The sequence below is a fragment of the Mustela lutreola genome, chromosome 10 (assembly GCF_030435805.1).
Source record: "Mustela lutreola isolate mMusLut2 chromosome 10, mMusLut2.pri, whole genome shotgun sequence".
Taxonomy (NCBI): Eukaryota; Metazoa; Chordata; class Mammalia; order Carnivora; family Mustelidae; genus Mustela; species Mustela lutreola.
Genome location: NC_081299.1, coordinates 72,759,024 through 72,778,182, shown reverse-complemented (window position 1 = coordinate 72,778,182; position 19,159 = coordinate 72,759,024). Strand labels below are relative to the sequence as shown.

Below are 19,159 nucleotides of genomic sequence, written 5' to 3'. Positions count from 1 at the left end.
TATTTGAAGATGACAAGGAGCCAGTTAGACATGGATTTCTAGCTCAAAAAAGAGATTTTATTTAGATTTAATAATTTTAAACTTATGAATTGGGAAGTTATTAGCCTATAGATATTATTAAACCCATACGGGTTAATGAGGTTACCTAATAACAATTTGAACTGTAATGATCAATAGCATTTATTGAGTCCTTGGCTCACTACTTGCCAGGTACTTATTTATCTTACATATATCGACTATTTAATTTTCCTAGCAATGCTAGAGGAGAGCACAGTTATTACAGCCCCCCTTTTCAAGATGATGCAGCTAAAGCAAACAGAAACTAAGTAACTTGCCCAAAGCCACACAGCTAGCAGTAGATGGAGGAGCAAGGTTCCGAACCCAGGCAGAGTGGCTCCAGGTGATAGGGTAAGAAGTTTAGACCTGAGCTCTGAGAACTGCCAACACTTAGAGGCTTGATAGAAAAGGAGGAGCCAGAAAAGGAGCCTGACTCCCCCGCCATCCAAAAAAAAAGAAAATCCAGAGCATAAGAGGTAATTGTAGAAGCCAAGAGATGACAAAGACAAAATCAATCAGTTGTGACAGACACTGCTGAGAACTGACATATATTCTTTGGACTTAACAGCAGAGTGGTCACAGGTGACTAGGGCTAGAGCTTGGGTGGAAGTCAGACTGCGGTGAACAAAGTCAAAATTGGAGGTGAGAAAATGTCGGCAGCAAGTTTAGACTAATGTCAAGGAAGTTGATGACAGGGAGGTGGACAGTATCTGAAGGGAGACAAACAATAAATTTTTTTAAAAATATGGGATGATAATTCATGCTTGAATGCTGCTCAGAGGGGTCGGTAGAGTGGGCCCATGAAAGGGTGAGCTCTCAAGGCCTCTGGATGGGATCCAGAGCAGATCCAGCAGAGACACTGGCCTTTGGAGAGGAGAAGGGTGCACTCTTGTGTCTGGAGATTTGGTGGCATGAAAATAGAGCAGCTCCCATTATTTAATGAAGTGTGTGCTCAAAGTGGTCTTCTAAAAGTGAACTGATAAAGTGAATGTTATATTTAGTAGACATGCCTAGGGAAGCCTACCTTTTTCTTTCTGTGCTGCTCAGAGCCTCTACAAAATACACAAATAAAAAATACAGTTGAATATTACTTTTCCAGTCTCACTGTATACTAGATGCTGATATGTGTATCCTTCAGACACATAGATTTTAGAAAGATATCAGACAAAAAGGAAGCCTTCAAGCTCTTCAGTAGGAATCAAGTCTTATTCTGCTGGCCATCCCAAGTTCCTAGGACTAAGCCTATCACCTAGTAAGCCTTCAAATATGTTTGAAGTATAAATGAAAGAAGGGATATTTATTTATAACTAAAGTATTATATCTATATGTGAAATCATATCCACGCTGTAAAGCCATGTTACCTTGCAATTTAATTTACACAGGTTTTGATGTAAACCAAAGTAAATACACAGGAAAGTAAATTATATTTTAGGCAAAACTAAAATTATCAGGAGATGCAAATTCACTGGAGCATCTTGATTATTTTCTACTTAAGGGTACTTAAAAACCAAAAATCTGGAATCATGTATATGGAATAGTTATGATTAGTTATAAGCTGCTAAAATTCATGAAAAGTGTTCATAAAGATTCTGCAGTTTTGGAAATAAGAATGTTAAGATATGCTTTCTGAGATTGTTTAAAATGATTACAGAGTATTTTTGTTTGTCTTCATTCTTCACACACTTCATTAGATAATGGGAGCTGCTCTGTTTTCGTGCCACTAAATACTTTAACCACTGCTTCCCTTCAGGAACTATAACAATGGTGTTAAGAAAAGACGTATATCTTCTATTTATTTGGTGCTTTTCCCTTAAAGGAAGAAGCACATCTTCAGGAATCAGTCAGTTGTCTGTAACATCCAAATTCACATTTATTCAGGAACTCATTTTTGTGTGGATTGTTTGGGCTATTTGCTTCCTTCTTTCAACTGCTATCAACTTTTGCCTCTTTTTCTTGCCTAAACCTCGATAGAGGAAATACAGGAGCTGTGAGTGAGAAAAAAAAAATCAATAAATTTCTTTTAATTGTCAATAATTTTGATGAAACAGCCATAAGAAAGAGGTCAAAATAATGACTAAAATGAATATACCAAATATCTGTGGGAGTTATCTATTGCCTTCCTGATTGACTACTTTGAATCACTGAGGATTGAAGAGATAGCACAAATTAGATATTACTTAAGCATAAAGGGTTTTTAAAAAAATTTTATTTGATATATAGAGAGAGATCACAAGTAGGCAGAGAGGCAGGCAGAAGAGAAGGGGAAGCAGGCTCCTCGCTGAGCAGAGAGCCCGATGTGGGGCTTGATCCCAGGACCCTGAGATCATGACCTGAGCTGAAGGCAGAGGCTTAACCCACTGAGCCACCCAGGCACCCCAAACGTAAAGGGTTTTGAAATTCCATCTCTCTTTCTCATTCTCTTCTTACTCTCTCTCTCTCTCTCTCACACACACACACACACACGCGCACACACACATACACCCAGATATATATATATATATATATATATATATATATATATATATATATATTAAATGATGTTACTCAAATAATGGTGCTCATGATTCTTACCATTTGCTATGTAACCCGGTATGTACATAGCACGACTCCCTGGAATAGAATAGGCTAGGCCGCTTAGGCTGGGGGAGTGACTGACATGCACTTTCAAGCTATATCTACCATTTGCAGCAAAGGAGAAAAAATATCTTGAGTAAATTCCATCATTTTTTATAATATCAGCACCTGCATATATAAAAAGAAAGCTCAATATCACCACTTGTCATCACAGTTGATTACTAATATTTGATTAAATCATTAAATAATAAGCTTTACACTGATTCTTTCTTCCCATTTTAGCAAATCCAGTCATGGTCATAGCTACTTTTAATATTAAAATCCAACAGTTCCTTAACTTCTCCCTGTGATTCCTTAACCTCTAAAAAATTATTTTCTGAAGGTGAATGAATTGGGCTTCAGTGCTAATAAAACATTTAATAATCATGTTTAGAGCTCTCCTTCTTACCACTGAAAATACTAGTTTCTCATGGAAATCAAACATATTCTTTTTGCTTATGGTTATAGACTCTTTAAGATAAAAGCTATTCTGTTCCAGGAAATAAATATAGATGCATATATACACATTTCATATAATTTCAAGGGATTTATAAACACCCCAGAGCCCTGATGAAAAAAAATCTCGTAGTTTAAAAGGTAATGTGAAATTAATTTCCTCATTAGTGGGTACATGGAACTGTTGTTCTAGATTCTGAGGGGTTTGCTGGCTTGGGGTTTGACAGGCTTTGGTTCCATCCACTGTGATTTGCTTCAGGAGGCATTTGGAAAGCTTGGCCAGTGCTAGACTTTCCTTGAAGAGCAGTTCAATTGCGAACCAAGTCCATGGCTGAATACTGGGGAGGCCCAGACTTCAGGATAGCTGTGCAAGGTATAGCTTAGCCCAAGTGCAGAACACATTCACTCTTCAAGTGCAGTCGCCCGCCCCGCCTCCACCCCCAGGCAAATGGCTTGTCCTATCTTGGAGTCAGTTCACACCACACACTCTGCCTTGGCCCCTAGCTCTGTATCACTACTAAAGTGCTCTCAACTCCCCACTGCAAAGGCAGGGCTACTCCTTAACGTGAGAAAAGTAGGAGTATATTGAATTAAAATAAAAAGTGCTGAGCAACTTATTCTCATAATAGGTCTAAAAATTTTTTATCTATTGGAAAGAAATAAAATCTTGGTATTTAGTGGTTTACTGGTTAATTAGGTCAATCTATTTGTTAAGAAATGATAAAGGAAAATCTCTCCAAGCCACAGTTACTACATCCACCTCTTTTAATCCCTGATTCAGAAAGAAATGGGAAAGAACACTAGCTTGGAGGTCGTGGGACTTGGTTTTAAGGTCTGGATTCATGAGGTAGTAGCGGTGAAATAATCTCTCTGACCCGCAGTTTCTACATCTATAAAGCAGGGGCAACTTATCTCACAAGACTGTTGCATTTTTTAATCTCAGAGTGTTCACGAGAAAGCACATTTTAAATTATAAGGCACTTCATAAGTATACATTTTATTATTGTTCATGAATCTAACAGCATATAAATACTACTTCCATTATAAAAATAAGTTTTAGCTATGTGTTAAGTATTGGGGGAGGGGGAACCTAAATTTATACTTTCGTGCCTAGGCAATACTTTCCATTGTTTCTTTCATTAGAGTATAATATTTTTTTGAGTGAAAGAGTGTGAGCAGGAGGAGGGACAGAGGGAGAGGGGGAGAGAGAGAATCTTAAGTAGGCTCCATGCCCAGCGCATACCCAACACTGGGCTTGATCTCATCAGGCTGAGATCATTACCTGAGCCACAATCAAGAGTCTGACCCTTAATCAACTGAGCCACCAGGCACCCCTAGAGTATAAATTTAGACATCAAATAAATGAAATGGTTCCAGGGAATAAATATAAAAGCTGCTGGGTTGACTCAGGTGATCTCTCCTAAGAGAACAGGATCTATTCTCCAGGCTAGCCCGCAGGTTGAAGCAAAGGAGAAGCGTTCTGCAAAGTGTATTTTGGGACTATATACAGAAACTAAAAGGTGTGGCCATGGATAAGCAATCAGAGCACGAGACATTCATTTGGATCCATTCCAACAGGCAAAATGAGAGGACTTCTCTGCTGTTCCTCTGAGGTAGATTTGAACTAAAATCCTTTGAATGAACTTTTGTCTCACAGACATCATAGGGGATTGCCATAGCAAGATGCTAGCAGCTTGCCAAAACCAAGACTCTTGAAAAAATCATTATCTTTCAAACACCAGAGTGCAGGAGTGTGGTTTATTAGGAGATCAAATACTTGTGGCTACCCACATAGATTCTGAGATTCTGTTGTCCTTCTGAGAATTTAATTTAGGTAAAGAACAGAACAGAAAGGATAAAACAACAAAGGAGTTTGTTTTTAAGTCAAAAAGAGTCAGAAAGAGTCTAGAAGCTGCTATTTCCCGGCCTGATGCTGTGCTGTGTGTGAGGTGTGATGACGAGATTCTGAACTCCATGTGCAGAATGAGTGCTTGAAGCAGGGTTTGTTTTTTTTCTTTCTTTGACTTTGTTTTCCCAGTGGTGGGAAAACCTCCATCATGATTCCACTAGGCTTGCTGGCCTGATCATCTTGTGAACAAATCACACATGTAAACTCATAAACACAGTCTCTTCCCTCTTATCATCCCTGCTGCTTGGCTAAAGAATAGTCTGGGGTTATCTCCTGGGTCATACAAGCAGTTTCCAATTTTCTCTTCACTCCTGGGCCTGAGGAGATCACCACTGCATCTTACTTCTTGAGTTTTCATTTGCTATTTTAATTGTCCAATCTTGTTATTTCAGTGAATAATACAGCTGGCAAACCTTAGAGGAATATGGCCATGTCCCGAGGACATAAAAGCCTGTTCTCTGTGACCTCGATGAGCTGCTAGTGTCACTGGCCAAACAAAAACTAAGACCTAGGTATCAAGCTACTTCCTCCCACCCTTTTGTCCACCCCACAGCCACACCAAGGAACCTGAAGGATACTTCCCGAGTTCACATTCTCTTTCCTTGTGCAGCTGGGACCCATAACTACTCAGTACGTCAGTGACTCTCTTCAGGACTTGAAAATCTCAAATGATTCGATGAGAAAAATAATCAAATTGAAGGACTTTTACAGATAAGTTTAAGATTGATATGGCAGCATCATAACACAACAGCTCTTGAGAACGTGAAAAAAGACAAAAACGACATGACATTCCTAGTTACCTGCTCCATTGTCAAAAAGGTCCAGTGCAACAGGGTCTGCAGCCTCTGGCTCAATTATAGCGGTTACAGTGGCATTAAGAATGGGATAAATCCCCTTTCTCACATTTGCATAAATCATCACTGGATGGGGGAAATGGGTGCTATCTCTTTCCACAAAGGCTTCCACAGTAGCAGGGGGCCTGGCTGAGCTGGAGGCACGAGAGGTCACTGTCACTTTCAAGGCTTGACGAGAATGGTGGGTATTGTTCAGAGTGTAGGTCCAGAGCCCAGGCTGCAAAACAAAGTCTTTTTGTTTTGTCACATGTGAAGGAAAAAACCAACCCTTAATTTTAGCACATAAGTCTAAGCTCCTAGGGGTTTTAATCTTATTTTGTTGATGCTGTATCTTCTGAATTAACTACAGAAGAATGTCAGGAAAAGTAAGATCTGTTAAGGGATAACAATTCACTGTTTACATGGCTTTCACAGAACAACCCACTTTTATTGTTAGGTAACTCTTTAGGGAATTATACCATGAACTTCTTTGTAGGGAAGACATATTTTAATTCACATTTTTAGAAAATAATGATGTGTCTGGCTTCAAAGTATTTTGTAAATATTAATTTGAGCCTCTTCACCCAAAAGAAATTTCAATGTTTTTATTCCTTTTCTACAATTGAAAAAATTACAGTAAGCTAAGTCGATGATAATGATTTATGTGAATTCGATTAAAAAGCAATAGTATCCTTCCTTCCTTTCATGTCCTTCAACCCCCACCCTGATATCCAGAAATCTCAAGCAACAAAACCCACATACACTACTGAAGACCAAGAAATGGAATACAGTTTTTTAATAAACCAGTATTCTACAATGTCTGTGTTGAGAAATATATAGAAATATTTCTAACTACCATTGTCTTTTACCTGTCTAGGTAGCCTGGGGAAAACCTGCAAAAGAATATCAGAAAGAAAGAAAAAAAAAAAGCTTAAACTACAAATAACAGAAATTTGTTCTTTGGATAAGATTAATATAAATATCCTTTTTTCCCATTCTTGCTGTTGCTTTTTTTTTTATTTTTAATTTTTAGAGAGAGAAAGAAAGAGAGAGAGAGAGAGAGAGTGAGCATGCACAAGTGGGGGGAGGGGCACATGGTGGGGGGGAGAGAGAGACTCTCAAGCAGGCTCCACACTCAGCACGGAGCCTAATGCAGGGCTCTGTCTCATAACCGTGAGATCATGAACTGAGCCTAAACCAAGAGTTGGTGGCCCAACTGACTGAGCTACCCACACATCCCACTGTTGCTTCTTATTAAACCCTAGAAGTAACAGGGGGAACACAGTAGAGCATGAGAGGAAAGAGAAAACAGCAAGTGGTTAAGTTTTGACTCAATGTGGAAAGTAAAGATGCTACCACACCCTACCCAGCCTACTTCATTGGGATTCATGTGCTTGGCTATTTTCCTCTGAGGGCATAATTCAAGTATTAAGATCATCTATTTATTCTTTTCTTTCTTTCTTTCTTTTTTTATAATCATAACATCAGTAACAGATACTTAATACAAATTTCCATATCAAAACCTTCTCTTTGGATGTAATGTTTGTTTTGCTACAGGGCACCTAATGCAGACTAAGAGGTCAGGCAAAGGCAAAAAAATAGGTAAAGTGTTCTTGGTTTTTATACAAAGAACATGACGTGGAAAGAACATGATGAGTTGAGAAAAAAGTAAGGAGGAGCAGAGCAGAAAGTGTTTGGGAAGAGGATTAAGAAATTAGCTTGGGCAAAAGTCATAACATAAATGGCCTGATATATATCAGTAATCACATGGATTTTATCCTGAGACCACCAATGAGTTTTGAATAGGAGATAGGTTTAATCAGATGCTTCAGAAGAATCAGTGGGGTAGAGATGAAGCCCAGATGCAGGGAAGCCCCAGCAGAGGCTGCAACAGGGATCTGGGACCCAAGAGAACCGATAGTGCTGAGGAAGGACTGCACTTGGGCAGTGTACGAATGGACCTTGTTAATTCACCACCCCGCTGAGAACCGCTTTAGGACTCAAGCTCTTCTTGCTTTTTTGGGCATACAGAGCCCTTGCTAACATGGCTGCTGTTTGTGTCTAACCTCATCACTTCCTCTCTTTCTTTCCCCTAAATCTCCACCTTCCATGCTGCTGTGTAGTTCATCCATGTTGACCTACTTGTAGTTCTATGAAGAGCTATATTCTCTTTTTTTCTGAGCCTTTCTATGTGCTATTTCCTCTGCTGAGAATGTCGTTGACACCTCTGGCCTCTTTATCCTTCATATTTCCATTTTGATGTTTCAACTTCAAGAAGCAGTCACCTTCCCCCAAAGCCTGTGCATCATTCCTATATGCTGAGTATGCTGTTCTCATTCCTACCAGGTTATTTTATTGTAAAGCACCCAGAACAAGACCCAGCACATAGCAGATTCTCAAAAACATGTATTGCATATATTCATATTATAAATTCTAGGCATAGTTGTTTTGGTTTTTTTTTTTTTTTTTTTTTTTTTTTTTTTTTTTTTTTTTTTTGCTAAGCATATAGATAACTGTGTGAATTTTGCAAAGAAGAAAGTAAGCAAAAAAATTATTTGTACTATGCACATGTTAATTTCTACTATGAAGAGAGAAGACTTTGATATCCATTATTTGATGTTTTGAACATACCTTAGTTGTTTCTCTTAATTTTTAACATTCACAAAATGTGTTTGTATGAATTTAAAGTAAAATTTTGATCAGAATGGGATTTCTTTATAAAGTACACTTAATTACGTGATTCAACTGAAAGTTATGTACTTATCTACGAGTCATCATTATGAACAAGCTCACAGTACCTACCTCAGCAGTTCCTGGAACACAGAGACAAGCAGTCTGCAAAGATGGATTGGTGGCAAAATTATTTGTGTAGTATTTTCTTCCATTAGGATCAAGTAATAAAATCTCAGGGGGGCCACTGGTCTGCCATGTGACTAGAAAGGTAGTGTCATTGCCCACACTGTTATCCACAGTCACAGAGTCTTTCAATTGATGGTGAGGTTTAACATTTTCACCTGTACTTTGGAGCTGTTTGAGAAAATACACATATATGTGAAAGTTTCTAGTGTAAGCATAAACTTTTCATCTTTTTCTTTATTTCTGGGCAAACACAAATAACTGGGCAAAAATAAAAATAATTTATTGACATGTACGATATTTAGATAAATTACTTTTCATAAAAACACCTTGCCAAAGCAAAATATTATATACTATAGGAGTACAAAAGATATAAAATATTATATTACAGTTAATGCAAGTGTCCCTTCGTTATTTTTTACGGAGAGATTTTAGCTGTTCTCATACTAGTTCTTATCCAAATCAACATTAGCCTCAGCAATTATAATAACAAGCTTCTTAAAATTTTTTTGTTTGTGAGTGTGCCGAAGGGTTTAATTTATACATTATCTCTTTAGATACTTTTATGGGCACAGAGCCTAGTGGGAGGCTTAAACTCATGACTCTGAAATCAAGACCTGAGCTGAGATCAAGCCAACTCTCAAATGATGGAGCCACCTGGGCACCCCTACTTTTATATATTTTAATAAGGAATAAAACACTGAGTTTCAGGGGTCTTGGGTACATTAAAATTATTATTTAACCATTCACCATAAGCCATGTGCACACACGTGTGTGTGTATGTATACAACACATACAGAGTGCAAGCCCATGACAGCACTGTGCGAAATGCTTTACATATATTATCTCACTTAATCCTCATGAAAACCCTCTGAGGTGAGTACTTTTGTTATCCACATCCACAGATGAGAAGACCGCAGCTTAGAGAAGTCCTGTGTCCAGTTGTCACATGGCAAGGAGTCGACACTGGGATAAAGCCCAGGCAAGCTGACATCAGAGACCCCACACTTAATCACTGTGTAGTCACAACAGACACAAGTCAGTAAATAACTTGGAAAATTTTTATTTATTAAATAAACATGCTGCGTAATGTTCTGTAATACTGCCCAAACTTGGAAGCATGTAAAATTTTTGGTAGATGACAGCAGAAACACTGTGGATTATTTGTTGAAGTCTATTTTACAAGTGTTTGTGGACTGCTGACTACCAGGACACATTCTGTGCTGGGCCTGAGCTGTTGAAGAGGATTTAGGTATAGTTTCTGCCCAAGGTCTAGTGAGATTAATGACATATAACTGGGGAGCGGTGGCCAAGTTTGGGAACATGAGGCTAGTTTGAGCCGTATGAATAATATTTTGTTAAATTTTTAAAAAACTTTCTTGAACATTTGTTTTTATTTCACATTATTAAAGAAGAAATTATATGGTAGATTATTTGGAAGAGCCCATTGCAATCTAATTTATAATATATATTCTCATTTATGGTTCACCTTTTCTCACTTCTAATGATGGAATTGTGGCTATTGCCTTACAGTGTACACATAATCTTCATGTTAAATATTTTCTAAGAATAATTTAACTGCCTCCGTTGTTCCCATCAAGTCATTAACTTAGCAGGTTCACTTACCATCTGTAAGGAAACAGCAGATAAAATTTTGTCCAAACCCTCAGTTAGGTTCAAAATATCTTTAAAGCACCTAGAAAAACTCTGGCCCTTTGAAAATGGCTTGATTTGAGGAAGCCTTTGTGAGCAAAGTCTAGTAAATTGCAGTAGTCAAAGAGATATTTAAATTTTTTTAGAATTTAATGAAATAGTTGATACTGGTAATATGAGGGAGGAGCTTCAAAGAAGTTTTTAAAGAAGCCAAAAATGGTAAAAGATTACGACTGATGAAAGTTATTATAGAACTAAAACTGAAGACACGGTTTCTTACTTTTCTTCTTGGCCTTACTTCCTCCCCACCTCCACCCTCATTTTGAGCTTTTAGGAAGGAGCACGCTCTGCTTCCAGACCTTAAAAGGCTGAGATAGCAATTGGAGATTACTCCTAGGGTGAAGAAAAGCAGACATCAGGTAAAAGTGAATCTGGGCTTTGGGGAGACCAAGAAGCTCATTAAAAGCCTTCTGTCTGGGTGCCTGGGTGGCTCAGTGGGTTGAGCCTCTGCCTTTTGCTCAGGGATTTCAGAGTCAGTGATTTCAGGGTCCTGGGATCAGGGCCCTAGTCGGGCTCTCTGCTTGGCAGGGAGCCTGCTTCCCCCTCTCTCTCTGCCTGCCTCTCCCTCTCTGCCTGCTTGTGATCTCTCTCTCTCTGTCAAATAAATAAAATCTTTAAAAAAAGAAAGCCTTCTGTGCAAGAATTACTACGTATTCAAATAAGATTAATGAGGCAGTTTGCAAAATTCATCTATTTTTCTTGCTTCCTCCTCCCTGCCCCTCCAGCCCAGTCTGTAGGTGTAACACCAAGCAGAACCTGACCTGAAAATGTTGTTGAAAAATGTCTCCGGTTCCAGGAGAAATTCTACTGAACGCATCAATCATGCTGTTGGAGTTTGAGTTATCTGGAACAAAGAACTTTAAACCTCCTGAAATACATGATTAGGATGTTAACTATTAAAATGTATAAAATAAAACAAAAAATAACACGTTAGGTCTTTTTCAACAACCTTTCTTATGGGGAAGGAGTTGGGCTTGACTTGCTTTGCATAGTATCCTACCGGCCACATGGTAAGCAGCAGAGGTGAGTGGTTTTATCTGTTTTGTTTACAGCCATAATGTCAAGGTCTAAGCCTCTATCTGGTATAGGATAGATATTTATTAAATATTCTTGTAAATAAAGTAATTTCTAGACAGCCTAGGGTAATTCCTATCTATCATTGCTATATATTTACATTTTCGTTTATATTCTGAAAACATTGCTTTCAATAATAATTCAATAAAATCCAGTTTTCAGTTTTTAAGTCAGAAATAGTCATTTTTATTAATTATAAGGAATATAAGATAAAATTATTTCATGCCTCATTTGGAACAAAAAAATATGTATCTTACAATATGGTATGTGTCCTTATCATGGAAGTTAGTGCATTTAATCTTAAAAATTTTTACCTCTGTGATTATATATGATCAGATTGGTTTAACAAAGAAATGATAAAATTATATTTTCATTGTATCTATATAATTGGCACCTTCTAAGGAAAATATTTAAAAGTTAGGAAAATTTGGGGCACCTTGGTGTCTCAGTTGGTTGGGTGTCCAACTCTTGATTTTGGCTCAGGTCATGATCTCAAGGTCTTGAGATAGTCCACTGGGAGTGGAATCTGCTTGAGATTCTCTCTTCTCTCTCTTCCTCTCCTTCTACCCCTTCCCCACCCCCTTCTCTCTCTCCCTCTCTAAAAAAAAAAAAAAAAAAAAAAAAAGTCTGCAAAATTTTGGCAGATTTTAACAATGATTTCTGTGTTGTTTTCCTTAAGATAACTGTTTCTATATTTTTTCCACTTAGGCCACACATTTTATTGACATAATCTAAGCTTCATGGTTGTGCTTTAAATATTCAAGTACTCTAAACTATAAATTTGTAGAAATATATTTACCTGTACGATGTGATAATTCCTCTAGATTTTCAACCACAGATGAACCCAGGGCAATGGAATGAATGGTTGAACCACTGCTGAGCACGGTAAGTAAACAGTTGCCAACATGCTCATCATCTCCACTAGTCACTAATATCATCACAGAGCCATGGGCTTTTCCATTCAGTTTTTCAACCACCTGAACACAGAGTACCAGTCATTTAGAAGGAAATATAATTCAAATCTTCTTATTAAACAGAAGAATTAACTCATTCCAGATTCTCCACCTTTGAGGCATATGCCTCTTTGAGGTCTTCTGTGGCTTGCTGCTCTCCATGCCCATCCCCATTCCGTCCTCAACTCACTCCATTCCAGGACACAGGACTTGTCACCCTACATGCCATTACTGGTTTGCTTGTGGAGAGGGACTCTTCCTGTTCGAATCATCACAGCATGCCCCTGGTTTAGAATAGGGTCCATGATAGAGGATATGGGGGCACATTCTTATGTGTTATCACTGCCTCTGATGTCCAGTGAATGACCACTAAGAGGACTTAGAGCAGTGGTTCTCAACCTTGGCTATGCATTAGAATTAGATAGGTCTAGAATGACTACACACAGAAGACAGACAAGCTGATTTTGACCAGAAAACCTGGTAAAAATGGCTATAGTTGGGACAGTCCCAGAATGGATAGGGACAATGTTAGAAATTGTCTAGATGATGCTGAAGTCCCCCAGTCTTGACCATTGTATTTATTATTTATTTACTTATTCCTTCAATAAGCATTTATTGAGCAACTATTACGTGACAGGTACTTTGCTAGACACATAGGGCTTAATGCTAAATAAGATATGGTTCCTGACCTTAAAATAATCCATCGCTACTCTCTTACAGTTAAGGCTGTTATGACCACACTGTAACAGATAACCCCAAATCAGAATCTGTTATCAGAACAGATAACCCCAAAACAGATAACCACAAAATGAAGGAAAGAAAGTGATGGTGATTTGAGGCAGGGGGTGCTCTACTGTACCTCAAATCCCTTCTTAAGCCCTGAGCAAATGCTGGTTTCTGCTTCTGCTGACACAGTCATAGGCAGATGTGAAACCAACAGCTTTCGGTCATCGTCGCTGTTAATTTGGTGTAGCTGGGCTCTGATCTCCCCTTTGCTGTTGAAACTGACGATGCCCACAAAGGTAAGGATTTCAACAATATGCATCAAGTAGAATTCTGCTGCTTGTTGCAGTTTAAGGAGTCTTTCAGCCTATGTCCCAAAAAGGAAAAAAAAGAAAGAAAAATAATAACATTTGGTTGTAGATGAAAGTATGACTAAACAACTCCATCAGCAAATATTTAAGCGAATCATTTAGCAATGTCAGATTGTAATTTTTTGAGCTATAAAGTGTGATGCAATGCTGGAATCTTGTTTGATTAATTGCAAAAAAGAAATGCTTTTCAAGGAGGGGGGCGTGGTTTAGAACCCTGCTTACATTTACCACTATCTAAGAACACATCATCCCACTCTTTCTCTCCAACTCAGAATTCAAGATCTCTGAAACCAGTTAAAACCAGATTTGTAACTGCTTCTTTTAAAATCCAGTCTGGGTAACAGGAAACACTGCAAAGAGACCTGATAATAGAGAGAGGTAGCAGTTAGGATATGTGTGCTCACACTATGCTCTGTTACTGTGGTCATCTTAGACTGGGCACTTCATCTATAAAGTGGGCATAATAGTATTTTTCTTATTTATGAAAATAGAATTGCTATGAGGATCAATTGAGATACATATATGGCAGTACAGTTATACTTCGAAGTGTTAATCAGTTACAGAGTGGTATTAACGACCAGGTTTAGGCAGGTGATAATCCTGATGTTCAGCAGGGTCACTTGTTCTGAAGGCTGTGCGAGCAGTAAGCTGAGCTGCAGTGACCACCAGCTCAGGGATCACTGTAGTCTCTGTCTCCAACCCAGACATCTCCCTTAATATCTGGACCTACATTTCACATTGCTTAGGAAACATCACCAATTTAACATCCCACAGGTGTCTCAAACTTGAGACACTTTGAATTCATTGCCTCCCTTCCCCAATGCTGTTTCTTATACGGTATTGGGGAAGAAGTTGGTAGAGTGGATGAAGCAAGAACTTTGACTCCCGCCTTCAACTTTTGCTAATTATGTGACCATAGAGAAATCGCTCATCTTTTGTAGCTTCAGTTTTCTCATCTGCAAAATGGACTTCTAGCCAGCACTCGGTAAATAGCACCTATTTGCTAACCATGTCATCAAGTCATCATTCTTTTTTATAATTAATTCACTCTTATTAATCAGGATTTCCACTCCCAACTAGTTAAGCTAAAAGCCTAGAGCTGTCTTTTATTACCCTCTGTTATCAGTCCCCATATTCTTGAAAAGTCCTATCAGCTCACTGTCTTAAATTTCTCTCCAGTTCATATTATCCCTCCAACTTATCTGCCATTTCCTTAGACACATCCAATGTTAGTTATAACCACACTAGCTAATGTACTTCCCCCAAACACATTTTTCTAATTTTGCCTGTTGGCCACTGCACAAATTCATCCCTTCCCTGGCCTTCCTCCCTTTTTCTCCTTCACATTATCTAACCTAGAAAGTACCTCCTCCTTCTTCAAGATTAACTCCAAGTTCATTCTCTCAGTGAAGTCATTCTCAGTTACTTTCTTCTACGGCACTAGATACTGCCTCATCAATGTTCCCACAGCAACTCACACCTCTTTGGAGCCTTGTCACATTGTATTATATTTATTCACATGTGCACGTTGTGGATCCATCATTAGATTGTGAGCATTTTTAAAAGACTTGATTATTTGAGTGAGAGAGTAGGGGGGGTGGGACAGAGGGAAAGAATCTCAAGCAGATTTCCTGATGAGAATGGAGCCTGTTGTGGGGCTCCATCTGATGACCCTAAGATCACGATCTGAGCCGAAATGAACAGACACTTAACCAGATGAGCCACCCAGGTGCCCCAAACTGTGAGCATTTTGAAGCAGAGACTATGTTCTGTCATCTTTGCATCCCCCAAGCCAGAACAGTACAGGCACCTAATGAATGAATGGCCATGTTGGTTCAAGTACAATATTGGCAGGAAAAGGGAAGGAAGCTTGTTTTGCTATGACTTTAGGCTTATTTCTCTTCTGCTTCCTTTACGTCTCCTCTCAAATAAAATGATCACTTTCGCTGTACTTATTCTTCCTCAATAGAGGCAGCTAGCCAATATAAATTACCCTGAGACCATATTTTAAAAGATGATGCCCTAGTCGACTGCAGGCAAGCAGGATTACAAAACTATCCATATGCTGAATGTATTAGTGGAGCTCCTAATATTTCAGAAACAAGTCAAGAAAGGCAAATTTTCTGGGACTGTTAATCTAGAGAATACAAGAGGATAAACTCTTCCTTAGGATAAGTACTATAATAAAATAATAACTACCATTTCTGAACCAAAACCTTCATATTCATTTTCTCATTTATTCCCCCTCAGCAGCTTTATGAAGTAGATGGTGGTATGCTGGAAAATGTATTTTAAAAAACTGGATTTCTGGCAAAAGAAAGAGAGAAGAGAGAGACTTTGTTGCAATTGACAATTTCTGTGGGGCAAATATTCCCACCATGGCTGATTTCAAGCTGTCACTGTGACATCACTGAAGTCAGAGTTGGGGAAGAGATGTGTAATAGTAGACCATACATATATAACAGGCCAGAAATAATCTTAAGAGCATAGATCAGAGATCACCAGACATTTTCAGAAAAGTGACAGAAAGTTAAAGGTTTTAGGCTTGGTGGGCCATATGGTCTCTGTTGCAACTACTCAACTCTGCTGTTTTAGCATTGAAGTGGCCAGAGATAAGATGAAAATAAATGAGTGTTGCTGTGTTCCAATACAGTTTTATTGATGGACACTGGAATTTGAAATTCATGTAATTTATTCACATATCATGGAATATTATTACTTTCTTGATTTTTTTCTAAGCCATTTAAAGGGCAAATCCATTTGTAGCCTACGGGCTATGCAAAAACAGGCGATGGGCCAAATTTGGCCCATGAACTGTTATTTACTGACTCTGGTCATAGATAACAGTAAAAAATAGTAGGAAAATAATCAGGAAGTAATGAGTTTTAAGCATGTATTATGTTTTTTAAAAAATATATGTTACTTAACTCTAAATCTACAGAGTTTAATTTTTAATAATGTCTATATTTAACTACTGGCTTGCAAATTTCCTAAAATTTAACAGTTGACTCTAGTGAACTAGTATAAGCTGATTCTGTCACAACACTAAAAGTAGGTATTATACTCCCTATTTTACAGATGAGAGAACAGTTCAGGAAGATTATTTTGCTCCTGATTATAGACAGCAAGTGAAGAAGCTAGGAGAGACTAAAATTTTAACCATTATCTGAGAGTGCTGGGTTTTCAGAAGTGGTTTTCTGGAAGGCTGTGAGCTTCCTGCATGACTGAGGTATGGTTTTCTATTCATGGTGACATGGAAAACACACACACAGTGGATATGTACACTCTTTGCGAACTCACCATTTCTTACCTCAGCAAGGGTTGTGTACCAGTGAGCAAAATATGGCCAGACAAGAGATTCTCTTACACGTCAGAGTTTTGTAAAAGGGTCTTGGTTGGAAAAAAGTTTCAATTAGTAGCAAAAAATCAGGGCTAGGGATTATCTGTGGGTTTCATTTATCTGCCTTATCTCAATTTCTGGCCTACATTCTAAATTTGTTCCTCCTGTCCCCAAGAAAAGATGAAATGCATGACAATTCCATACCTTTGGCCTCTCCTCTTCTGCCCTTAACCTCTGAAAATGAAAAGAATTAAAGAAAAAAAGAAAACAAAAAAACCCCAACAAGAATGGCTTACAGTCGTTTTGGTTCAAATTATTACCTCTGCCATCTTACTGGACACATCTAGGACTAGACACACCACTTTGTTACCAGCCTGAACAAGGGAGAACACAGGAGGAGGCGGAAGTTCAGTCCCATTCATGGGAAAGCTGTGGTTAAAGTCAGCAGAGTCTGTGATTACATCCCACGCACTTCTGAGGCTGCACATTTGGTTCTGTAGGTTTGGAGCTTCCTGGTTGTGGGTACGTGCATTACAGAATTCAACCACCTAGAAAAAGAATAATTCTCTATCAGAGAAAGAATATTCTCTATCAGAGAATAAAGACACTCCTTTCATATTAGACATAATTCTTCTCAAGCAACTAAAGTTAAACAGGCATGGTAAGCTGAAACATGAGATATCAGCAGTGCTATAGCAGTCCTTTATCACTTCAAGAATGACAGTGAGTTTACAAATATACCTTCACAACCTTTGCTTGAAACATTGGCACCTTTGTGGTACTTGGGATCAGTCTAAATTATAGTCTGTTTGCACTTGGAAAACAGAGAGCAGACCGTGTATATATATCTTAGTCTTAAGGAAACAAAACAATCTTCCACCTCTGTTAGTATGATAGTGTGTTAAAGAAAACACTCTACAAGATGTTATCTGGGTCAGCCTATTCCTTGGAACTATAGTTAATGGCCCACCTGTGCCTTTATTTATTGATCAGTCAACATAAATTGATCTAGTTCAAATATTGGTCTCTGTAAGAATAGGATAAGGGGAAAAAACCCCAACTTAAACCTACTTCCTGATCTTTCTCCCCATTTGGAAATAGAGATAAAATCAATTAATAATACCAAACATATGCCACCCTTTTTTAAAGTATGGTTTGCATTGCAAAGTAATGTTACCGCCTATTCTCAGTGGCTGTATTCCTGCAGAGTAGGTACTTCCTGCTAGCAGAGCCATGGGAGCTTAGAGCTAGAACAAACCTTGCCGGTCCCATCTCTAACTTCACAGAAAAGGAAGCTAAAGCTCCAGAAGGTTGATACTTGCTCAAGGACATGGTTTTCTCAGTAGCATGGGGAGATGAGAATATAACCCATTTTGGGTTTTGTTATTTGTTTGTTTTTGACTCTTTTCTCTCTTTTGTGACTATGGTTAGAGGACTGTGAAATTTTTTTGATGGGTTATTAATGATTAGGTCTTTCAAAGGATCGTGCATAGTGTGGATGAAATACTTAAGTTGGCTTCCAATATTAAAGCTAGAAATTAAAAACATAATGGATCAGACAAATATGAAAAATCACTTTAAAATGACAGAATGACTTGTAGCCTTGACTAAACCAGACTGAAGAAGAAAAGGTATTTAAAGAAAAGAATGCATCAATCTAATGGACATTGGTCAGCCGTGGAAACAGAAAACTTCAGATGCATGTGTTCATGTGCTCCCAGCACCGTGGAGGGGAGATGATGCACAGACATGAGTTTTAGATCTTTGTGAGAACGGATGGCTAGATCAGGTCATGAAGACTGATGCCAGTAAGCCTCTGCATCAGTCTCCCTCCTTTCTGATTCCATTCCCTCTAAGCAGGCTTCTGGTGAGAATTTGGCTTTTTCATGGTGCTTCCTTCAGAGAAAAAATGAACTGGCTAGAGAATGCAAGTATTGGATCCCCATGACAGAGTACGATTTTTAAGTAATAATGTAAAAAGTGTGTTCTAGATCCATATACTAGTCTCTTGCCAATGCAGGATACTGACAAGGTTGAGTTTCTGAACCTGCAAAGCTAAGGGTTAGTTGATTTCTCTTGGTAAGACCTGGTTTTCCTTTTTAATTTCTGTACTATGCAAAACAAGGGAAAGAAAATTAGGAAACAATTAAAATAAGAGTGATTTGTACTTGTTCTCCTTCTTTCATTTTGGTGGAGATGCTGGAAAATGGTTTGCTACTTCAAATGAGAGAAATATAATCATGTATTATATCACTCTTAGT

The 19,159-nt window shown here is 38.3% G+C and overlaps 1 protein-coding gene and 1 long non-coding RNA gene across 2 annotated transcripts in view; one reads left to right on the top strand and one right to left on the bottom strand.

The window, feature by feature from the left end:
* Positions 1-19,159, top strand: part of LOC131809196 (uncharacterized) — a 91,092-nt gene that overhangs the window by 51,913 nt on the left and 20,020 nt on the right. The window contains exons 2-4 of the long non-coding RNA XR_009345086.1: positions 11,163-11,460; positions 12,336-12,396; positions 16,637-16,787. This is a non-coding gene — a long non-coding RNA (uncharacterized LOC131809196). The remainder of the gene's footprint in view (positions 1-11,162; positions 11,461-12,335; positions 12,397-16,636; positions 16,788-19,159) is intronic.
* The window catches only part of CLCA2 (chloride channel accessory 2), a 37,989-nt gene that overhangs the window by 10,557 nt on the left and 8,273 nt on the right, over positions 1-19,159 (bottom strand). Inside the window, exons 6-12 of the mRNA XM_059135957.1 lie at positions 17,219-17,446; positions 13,324-13,554; positions 12,311-12,488; positions 11,199-11,305; positions 8,671-8,895; positions 5,836-6,106; positions 2,629-2,799 (exon numbers count right to left, since the gene is read on the bottom strand). Coding sequence (XP_058991940.1) covers positions 2,629-2,799; positions 5,836-6,106; positions 8,671-8,895; positions 11,199-11,305; positions 12,311-12,488; positions 13,324-13,554; positions 17,219-17,446 — 1,411 coding nt within the window. The remainder of the gene's footprint in view (positions 1-2,628; positions 2,800-5,835; positions 6,107-8,670; positions 8,896-11,198; positions 11,306-12,310; positions 12,489-13,323; positions 13,555-17,218; positions 17,447-19,159) is intronic.